This window comes from Sylvia atricapilla, chromosome 7 (assembly GCF_009819655.1).
Source record: "Sylvia atricapilla isolate bSylAtr1 chromosome 7, bSylAtr1.pri, whole genome shotgun sequence".
NCBI classification, from domain to species: Eukaryota; Metazoa; Chordata; class Aves; order Passeriformes; family Sylviidae; genus Sylvia; species Sylvia atricapilla.
Window position 1 is genome coordinate 37167921 of NC_089146.1, and position 9991 is coordinate 37177911.

A 9991-nucleotide genomic window follows, 5' to 3' on the forward strand; every position below is an offset into this window, starting at 1 on the left:
ATTCTGACATTTATAGAAACATCACTGACGCTTTATTCTTATTTCTCATCGTTAAAACCAGTCCCCAGCCTTTAAAGCACCACTGCCGCTTTAAAATTTAACAGGGTAATCATCACAAGCCGTAATTCATCAGGGACAATAGCAAGACATTTACAGACATTGTCTTTGAAACGTAAAAAATCTGTTGGTTTTTTTTTTTTTTTTTTTTTTTTTTTTTTCTGGGCTTTAAAACCTGCAGCTTCTCACTACTCTTTATGAGCAACACCTTATGAGAATTTTAAGCCTTTTCCTTCTTAAGGATTTTCTTCTCAGTATTTATCAGTGAGATACAGTTGAAATTCATGACATTTTTTACCTTTCTCAGGGTTTTTTTTTCCCCTTTCTTTTTAAGGTGTCTGGTCTTACCGAGTTTTTGAGAGTGCAAAAGTGCACAGTCTCCATAAATTCTTCAGCACTACTTTGTTTGAAGTAATTATTATTATTTTACAATGATCAGGTAATCAATCCCTGCCTTTGCATGCCCAAAACAGTGAGAGGTGCTACAGTCCCATGTATCTCCCTCGACAGCATATTCAAAATAAAGTGTGGTGTTTGCAGCCTTTAAAATTTCCATATTCAGCTTTTATCCAGTGCCAATTAACAGTTTGTCTGGAGTAATAATCCCTGAGGTATTTTTGCAATGCTCTTCTCATTGCACTCTCCTTTCCCTGCATGTCAAGATGTCAAATACCCTGAAAATAAATTATTTTTCAATGTCAGGCTCATATGTTTGGAGCTAAGATTGTTGGGGCCAAAACATTTCAGCCTCTAAGGGTGACAAAAGTGCAAAGTCAGAGGAGGATTTGTTTTCTAAGGATGACAGCAGCAAAGTAAAAACATTCCTCCTTGCAAAATTACCCTCTCCAAGCCCTCCCAGCCTGGGATCACCAGATCCCTCAGGGCTGTTCTCCCAGCATGGTTACAAAACCAGACACAGCATCTGCTCAATCCTTGACTGCAATAGATTAAAATAACCAAGAGCATGAACAAAAATGAGGAAAAAGTTAATTGCAGGAACAAGTATTAATATCAAACAATAAAGCAGGTTATGACCAGGAAGAAGGTCAATAGCTAAAGGCAGCAAATGCCAGGCAATTTCTTAAAAGTGCCATTTCTTGGTTTTGCATCCCCCTTTTTAATTAATCTGTTTTAAATCTATCACTAATTTGATAAGGTGGCCTTTATGAAATTACAGGATTCTTTCAGCTAGTTGAGTTCTGGTGGCACTGAGCAACCTCAGCAGGACTGGAGTTGTGTTAGAGCCACCTTCTGAGGCTCTGGCACTTCAACAAAGCAGGAAGGAGGAGCCTTGGATTGGGATTAAATATGGCTTTTGTATCCAGAATGTAAGGAATAATCCACTCATCCCACTCTGGAGCATTTTAAAATCTGCAAGGTATAAAGCATGCAGACTTGCAGAAAAATTGAGATTCTGCTTCAGGGGCTGCTAAGGCTTGGTCTGAACACAGCAGGGAGTTTTGCTGACTTCCTAAGCAAAGTCAGTGCCAAGAGGCAGAACAGAAAGGCAGGGATGCCTCTTCGACAATATCAGTTTCAGAACATTAAAGCACAGTATCTACATCAATTCCCATGCCTCTGAGGAACAAACCCTCAGAACTTCATGAGTCCCTTGTGATTTCTGAGGTGGCATTCCCAGTATCCTCCTCAAAACAAACATAGACTGCTCCTCTGGAGATGTATTTGATGTACTCTATCTCCCCACCACCGTTGCTGGGCTTCTGGAAGTGAATTTCAATCATGTCCTGCACAGTTTCCTCATCCTCTTCCACCTCTGGGATTCCTTTCAGCAGGATGGTCTTCTTGGAAACCCTGCAGTATGGCTGGGGAGGAAAGAACAAACCTGGATTTACAGCAGAACTGGGAGAGGTGGGAATTAAATTCCTCACTCGGGTGTGGCTGGGCTCTTTGATGAGGTCAAGAGTTTAGATAGTGGAAATTTCTCTGGAAAGAGCAGGAATTCTGGATTCACACTACAATGAAAGGGCCATGGAGCAGCAGCTGAGGGCTCTTGGTTTGTTGGAAGAGAGTGAGGGGAGACTCATCCCAGCCTGGAGTTTCCTCCTGAGGGTCAGCTCTGATCCCTGCTCTCTGGGAGCAGAGCAACAACAGCTGGAGCTGGGCCAGGGCAGGTTTAGGTTGGATTTCAGGGAAAGGTTCTTTCCCAGAGGCTCCCCAGGGAACGGGCACATTCCCAAGAGCTCCAGGAGAGTTTGGGCAGCACTCCCAGGGATGCCCAGGGTGGGATTTTGGTGTGTCTGTGCAGGGTCAGGAGCTGGATCCGTGATCCTGTGGGTCCTTCCCAGCTCAGGAGATCCTGTGATTCCATGATTCAGAGCCCACACCTTAACTGGTGTGTCCTGCCCTCCTTAATGCACCCACACTCTGGATTTGGGGAATTTCAGATGGCTCCAGACAGCACCAGCCCATAACATCCCTGCCAGGACACATCCCACACCTGCACAGAACCCTGCTGGGTGTCCTGCAGCCCATGCCTTAATTACCAAGGCCTAATTATATACACAATCCTGAGCTGATCACCATCTACTCATAAAGCAGCAGGCAACTGGAGGGAGAAGATGATGAGCCAGCTCTGTGTGACAGAGTCACTTCTGTTTGGGCTGAATGAAGGAGTGAAATCAAGGAGTGAAGGAGCAAATGCTGCATTTGCTGGGACTCTGGGATCCTGGCAGAGCTTTGTGACCTGGAGAACTTTGTGCTTAACCTCCTTCTCAGAGAGCCCAGCACAGCCATGTGGGGAGTGCTGACATAATTCCATCAAGGAAAGGCAAGCACACCCTTTAAAAATAAATTACAGCTCCCACACTGCAACACATGAGCTCAGCAGCCCATTTCACATTCACTCTCGCTGCTAAATTCACACAAATGGAGTGAAAATTCTGGCTATTCTCCCATTTCCCACTTATCTGTGCTATCAGCCTGCAGTAGATTCGTTTACCTGAAACTTCCTCAGGTGAAAATCAAAATGTGGGGAGACAGAAAGGTTGAACCACCTTCCTTCTGCACAGAAAGGGTATTTAGTGCATCCCACAAACTTGTTGCTTGCTATAAGAGAATGAGAAAAAAAAACCCAGTTAATTATTTCATATAATTAAACCAATATTTTATAAACATTTCAGAGACCAGACTCATCTTTGTGGATGTAGAAACTAATGCAGGATGGCAAGCTAGTGGATCCTACATGTGCATCCTGCAAAAAGTTTATTCAGCATTTAAAAAAAAAAAAAAAAAAAAAAAAAAAACAAAAAAAAAAAAAAAACAAACCCAAAACCACCATTAAATGCCCACAAAAGCTCTGAAATAAATCTAGAGCAGCTGCTCTAAGTGGATGTGGCTCCACTGATGATGGAATTCCATCCAGTTGGGCAATAGGAATGCCTGTCCCACTTCCCTGTCGTGCAACAGGAGCTAAAATCAAACCCATTTTCCTCATTTTCTGTTTGCAATATGAGTGTCTGGCAATGCAGAGGAATAAAAAAACCCCCAATTTTTGGGGGGAAAAGTTCTGACACAAAGCTCATGAGCTGGGAGCAGGTTATGTTTGCTCCTAAAGGCTGTAATGAGAAACTGCTTTATTTACCCACATCCCTGAGGGATCCATGAACTCCCCGTGGGAAGAGTCTGCAACACTCAGTGGTTAGCCCAGAGTGGAACCCAGGATGGACAATTTGGATAAGGAAATATTCCAGACTCTACCTCCAGGTTTGAGGAATGTGATGACAGCTGTCCCAGCGCCCTTGTTGTAGGTCACATTTTTTATTTCTCCTCCTCCTGCTGCCTGCTCAGTTTTGTAGAAATGCAGCTCAAGTTTGTCTCTCATCCAGTCTTTAGGAATGGGAAGCTCAGGGATTTCTGAAACGTTGATCTTCTTTCCAGAGACAGTGACGTGGAGCTAAAAACATCAAAATTTTGTGCACTTGGTGACTGAAAACACTGGAAAAAACAGGAACTAAAGCTTTTAAAGAACTCAGATTTTTAGAGTTGCATATTTCAGTTGTTTACCTCGAACTGGAATCCTGTGTCAAGGTCAAAAGGCTTCACAGTCACATTTGCTGTTCTGTTGTCCAGTTCCACACAGTGCTTGCTCGTCTTTGTCAGCCTCTGGGCAACTGAGGGAAATCAGATATGAAAAGCTTTGTTTCATCATTGTAAACCCCAAATTATTCCCCAATCTCTTAAAAAAAAAATCTCCTTTTGCATCAGTGAAGGAGAAATAAATAATAATCAGGCAACCGGCCCCACTTTTATTTCCATACAATCTCTGTGGTTTTATGTAGTCCAAATAATATAATAGCAAAGTATTGTATCAACTTTTATAATACTAAACAATGTTATTAAAATAATATACAATAAATATAGCAAATATAATATTAATTATGCACATAAAAGAAGATTTTCAGTGGGAATAGTAAAACTTTTAAGCTGTCAAAAGATGCTCTTATTCTATAAAATATTAACACAAGATTTTTTTTTCCCATTCCATTCAAAATACCCTTGGGGGAAAACCACACCACTACCAGGTGAAATACATCAGAGACATCAATTTTATAATTAAAATGCAAATCCCACCTTCTTCATCTTCAAAAGTCAGCAGTGCCTGGTTCTGATTGAGTCTGAAGGGGATTTTTGTGGCTGCCCCAAACACACAGTGGGTGCCCATATCCAGATCTGCCCCATCATCCTTCATCTCCTCCAGGTGAGTGAACTTCAATTTCATTTCTGCCACCTTCTTTTTAATCTCCAGTTTAAGAATTGACACAGGAAAAAAGAGAACTTGAAAATTACCAATGCCATGAATAGTTTGGTTTTTTTATTCCACTGCCTTCCATTTAATAAATGGCTGCTTGTTTTCACTCCTCTCACGCTTTCAGTACCTCTTGGATTTATTTCCATATCCTCTGCCTGCTTCAAATTGTCTTGGCAGAGAAAATAAGAAACTTTCAGGTTTATTTTTATGTTGAAATTAGTAGAGGTTCAAATGCTGAACAAGTGGCCCTGACAGTCTAAGAGGGAGAAATTCAGTGGAATTGTCCCTCTTCCCCCTGGATGTGTCCAAAGCCAGCTTGGACAGGGTCTGAAGCAAACTGGGATAGTGGAAAGTGTCGCTGGGGTTGGAATGAGATGGGATTTAAGGTCACTTCCAACCCAAACAATTCTCTGAAAATAAAAATCTGCCCCCTTGAAAGACAAATTTCCAAATATTTCAGCTCCTTTACCCGATTATCCTTGGAATTGTATTCTTCCAGGTCTTCTTTGAGCTTTTCGATCTCTTTTTTCAGCTCAGTTTTTTCTTCGTTTAGCAGAAAGAGTTCCTGCTACAGGCCAAAAGAAAAAAAAAAAAAAAAAAGCAAAATCAAACACTTAAATAAAGACAGAAATATATTTCAGCAAGATCTGGCAAGCTTCTGCCCTCTTTATGTCCTTCTCTTTCCTCCTGTCTGCTCTGTAATTCCTTCGGAACAATGAATCCTGCTTGGACACCAAGTTCTGTAACCCCATCCAGGATCTCCTGGACAGGGAATGTGACAGGATGAGAAGGAAACAGAGCAGCCACAATCAGAAGGTGGCTTTTGTAAAGTCACCAACCACTGGGAGACACTTGGACCCCTTCCCATCAGCTGAAGGCCAAAGCCTGATGGTGATAATGACCTTTCCTGGGTATAAATCCAAACTTTTATGGTTAAAGAAGCAAAATCAGCTTTCAGGAAACACTCTCACCAACCTGAGCGTGTTTAAGCTGTTAATTAGGACTGAATAGTTTGGAGCCATAATTTCTCATCAGTGATTTGCCACTGCTCCCTGGCAGCCTGTGGAACCTTCTGCTGTTACTGCACGTGGAATGTCGAGGGAATGAAGCAAGGGGCTCTGGAGCCAAGCAGTTCTAGAAGGTAAAAACCCTCTCCAGTCAGGGCCTGGCTCTTGCCCAGCTCACTGAGAGCTTTAGAAATTTCAGCTTTAGAAATTTCAGCTTTAGAAATGCTGATCCTTTGGGTGCTGTGACCCACTGAGCTTTATCTACTTCACCCAGACCTGAAATTCATCTCCAGGGGAGAATCTTGGAAGATTGGTTTGGTCACGTTTCATCCCAAAAGAGATTCAGTTTACTGCACTCTTTCTTTGCCTGTCAGTGAAAAGCTAAAGTGCAGCAAAAAAAAAAATGTGTGGAACATTCAACCAGTACTGGTCAAGCCATTAAAACTGGGAATATTCCTCCCATTTTCCCAATCCACACCTCCCTCCCAACCCTCTAAACACCAGCAGCCTTCTCCACACCTCAAAGCTGATAATTCTGTACTTATGCTGCTTCTCTTGCTCCTTCAGCTCTGTCAGCTTCTTCTCTGCTCTGTCACACTCTTCATCAGCAGTTAATTTGGAGATAAGAAGCTCAGTTTTGACATTTTCAGCCTCTTCAACTCTTTTCTGGATAGCAAAAAGGAAAAGATTTTACAATTTTTAAAGGCTTTATTTCTACAGGAACAAACCAAACCTTGAGTAAGCCCTTGGTATTTATTCATTTTTAACACTTTGGGTAAATATTAAACTTACAAGAGTGGAATCAACACGAGCACAAAGGATTGAAGAACAGAATAAAATAAAGACATTATAAATGTGGGGGATCTGATCTGATTCTGGAAGGATGCACTAAGCTTTGTTTTTCAGCAAATTTCCACGATCCTGTGTGCTTTACAGGACTTGCCTTCCACATCTTCAGCTCTTCCTGAAGTTTTTCAATCTCTTCCTTGGATGTCCCAAGTGGATCAGGGGGTACCATGCTCTGCAGAGAGAAGAGGAACACATTGGTTTTCTCCTCTCTTGGGCAACAATTAAAAAAAATTTTAAAAAAAATTAAAAGATTTAAACAAATATTTAAAACATTATTCACTTAGATCAAATCATTGAATTATTTTAATGCCTGGACAGGACAAAAATCCAGGGAAATGTGAATTACTGGCCTACCATTATTATTTGCTAACTATCGAGCTGCTAAAATCCACAGGTGAATATTTATCTAAATAATAAATCGATTTGTTTCCATATTTTTCCACAAAGGTTTAGCTCTGTGCTTTCTCAGCAGTTCCTCCAGGAGGAGGTGTCAATTAAAAAAAAAAAAAAAAAAAGAAAATGGGATTTTGATCTTCCAAGCTTGGGGAGATTGGATAATAAAAGGTAATATCAAGGAAGGTGATAAAAGAACCATTTCAGAATTGAAATCCAGGGCAGAAGTTCACAAGGGCAGGGAAACTACAAAGCCCAAGGAGAGAGAAAAATCTCTGTTCTTCTTTGTTTCTATGGCTGCAATATTCTGCAGGAAAAAAGAAATAAATCCAAAGAGAACTGCTGAAATATTCCCTCTCTTTTTACTCAAGATTACATAAAGCTGGAATGGGAACCACGAAATTTAGGCATGGAAAAGGTCTAAATTAGATAATCCATGGAAAAGATCTGAATTAGAGGATCTTGTCAGTTCTTTTGGTAATGCTGAGTATTTCCTAAAAATAATAAAATATGAAGTATTTCTTCCAGTTTCAAATTAAGCAACAGGGAAATACCCATCTGCGTCTTAGTTAAATGGGAAAAATATTCCTTCACTCCAGGGATTGAGTGCAGAGAATAAAAACTATACACGTGCCAACAGCTGGAAGATAATAATAAAAAGGATGCCTGTTTTTTTACTAAAAAAATGGTTTCACAGGACAGCTTCCATCCTGAATGAAGGAAAAAAAAAAAAAACCCAAACAAAACAAAACCAAGAAAACACAAAAAAAGCCAGGGAAAGTCCCATCCAAACCACTTGTGCACTGCTGGAGTTGAATCCCAGGAAATGGGAAATTCCCCTACAATCCTTCACAAAGACAGATGAGTAAGAGAGGCAGGACAGGAAGTTCTCTAAGAGGATCTGTGATGCAGAATCTTGGGAATGGGATTCTCCCTATGGAAGCAGGAGGTGGAAATGAGGAATGTCCCAAGCATTAAAGGGTGGAAGAGGGTGAGACGAGCAGAATTGGTAGCACAAACTTTCAGTCAAAGATACAAAAGTCAAATACAGATTTTAATCCCAGGCAGCACATCAGGAAATACTTACAAACCCATTGTCTTGGAGAGATAAAGGGGGGCTTGTAATATCCATGGAAACCTGAGGGAACAGGAAGGAAAAAATGACAATATTGTGTGTACTGTTTAAGGAGGTTTTGTGCAATAGAATATCAGGAATACCAGACGCTAATTTAAAGAATTTTTAAACACAAATGTGTAATTTCATAAGCGAAAGTGGCAGATTTTGGCTATCTGAAGCCTCCTTCCTTACTAGGAAATAGAATATCAGGAATACCAGAAGCTGTGCTGAGCTGAAAGAATTTTTAAACACAAATGTGTAATTTCACAGGTGAAAGTGGCAGATTTTGGCTATCTGAAGCCTCCTTCCTTACTAGGAAATAGAATATCAGGAATACCAGAAGCTGTGCTGAGCTGAAAGGATTTTTAAACACAGATGTGTAATTTCATAAGCAAAAGTGGCAGATTTTGGCTGAAGCCTCCTTCCTTACTAGGAAATAAAAGCCAGAGACAGATGTGAGGAATTCTGCAGTGCACAACTTCACTTTGCAGTTCTGGTAGTTCTGCATTTACCTTTGTGCTGCTTTTTGTGCTGTTACACACATGAGAACAGGCTGTATCTTCTGTGGTTGAGAGAAGAAACACAGTTTCTCTGTTTCTGGAGAAAAGGAGAGCTCAGAGCCCCTGGCAGGGCCTGAAGGGGCTCCAGGAGAGCGGCAGAGGGACTGGGGACAAGGGCTGGAGGGACAGGACACAGGGAATGGATCCCACTGGGAAAGAGGAGACTGGGGTGGGATATTGGCAAGGAATTCCTGCTGGGAGGGTGAGGAGGAGCTGGGATGGAATTCCCAGAGAAGCCCCTGGATCCATGGAAGGTTGAACAGGGCTTGGAGCAGCCTGGCATAGCAGATGTCCCAGCCATGGGATGGGATGAGTTCTAATGTCCCTTCCAACCCAATCCCATTCTGGGATTCTACAAAACCTGCTTAACACAAATGGCAACACTTTGACACAGCGGGTAATTCCACTTTTGGAATCCGTTGCCCACAACATTTTGTGGATGCAGCTAAAAAGGAACTCGGGGAAGCTTCCAGGCCACTGACCAGGAGGAGACGCCAAGGTGCAGAGGGTCCCAAAGCAATCTGTGGCTGCCAGGACAAGGTTTGATCCTCTACAGATCGAGGTTAGATACTCCACGGGTCAGACACTCTCTGACCACGGGATCCCAGCAGGAGCAGCCCGAATTCCCGATTCCTCCGGGCAGTCCTGCCCCTCTCCCCCGGGAATCCTCACCTGGATTCTCACCCCACGCCGAACCTCTTTCCCTCAAAGGCTTCAAACAGCGGTTATAGATCCCGGGATCTCTCTGCAGCCAAAATTCAGAGACTTCTGTACAGCTTCCTGAGGGGCGGGAAAGGAAACTGAAAGCATAAACACCGATAATTCCCCGGGTTTTATCCGCTCCTCCTCCGGCAACCGGGGGCTCCCTCAGCGCTCACCTCCCGATGGACACGGCCGGGGGGATCGGGCAGCTCCCGGCGCTTCTCGGACACCTCCAGACCCTGCCGGGACCGGCCTTTCGCTTTCGCTTCCCGGCCGCGGGGGAAGGAGGAGCCGCAGGCCGGCCGGCCCCTCACACGGCCGGGGCCATGTCCGTGTGCCGTGAGGGAGGAGCCGCAGGCCCCTCACACGGCGGGGGCCATGTCCGTGTGCCGTGAGGGAGGAGGAGCCGCAGGCCGGCCCCTCACACGGCCGCGGCCATGTCCGTGTGCTGTGAGGGAGGAGGAGCCGCAGGCCCCTCACACGGCCGGGGCCATGTCCGTGTGCCGTGAGGGAGGAGCCGCAGGCCCCTCACACGGCC

General features: G+C 43.4%; 1 protein-coding gene across 1 annotated transcript; it reads right to left on the reverse strand.

Moving 5' to 3' along the window:
• Positions 1 to 1022: 1022 nt before the first annotated feature.
• NMI (N-myc and STAT interactor) lies at positions 1023 to 9679 on the reverse strand. The gene is made up of 11 exons (XM_066323196.1): positions 9630 to 9679; positions 9441 to 9531; positions 8162 to 8212; positions 6776 to 6853; positions 6352 to 6498; positions 5295 to 5393; positions 4648 to 4816; positions 4081 to 4187; positions 3775 to 3970; positions 3017 to 3123; positions 1023 to 1880 (listed from the first exon to the last, which is right to left on the reverse strand). The coding sequence occupies exons 3-11, from the start codon at positions 8204 to 8206 to the stop codon at positions 1659 to 1661; spliced, it is 1170 nt and encodes a 389-aa protein (XP_066179293.1). The 5' UTR covers positions 8207 to 8212; positions 9441 to 9531; positions 9630 to 9679; the 3' UTR covers positions 1023 to 1658.
• Between the last annotated feature and the right edge of the window lie 312 nt (positions 9680 to 9991).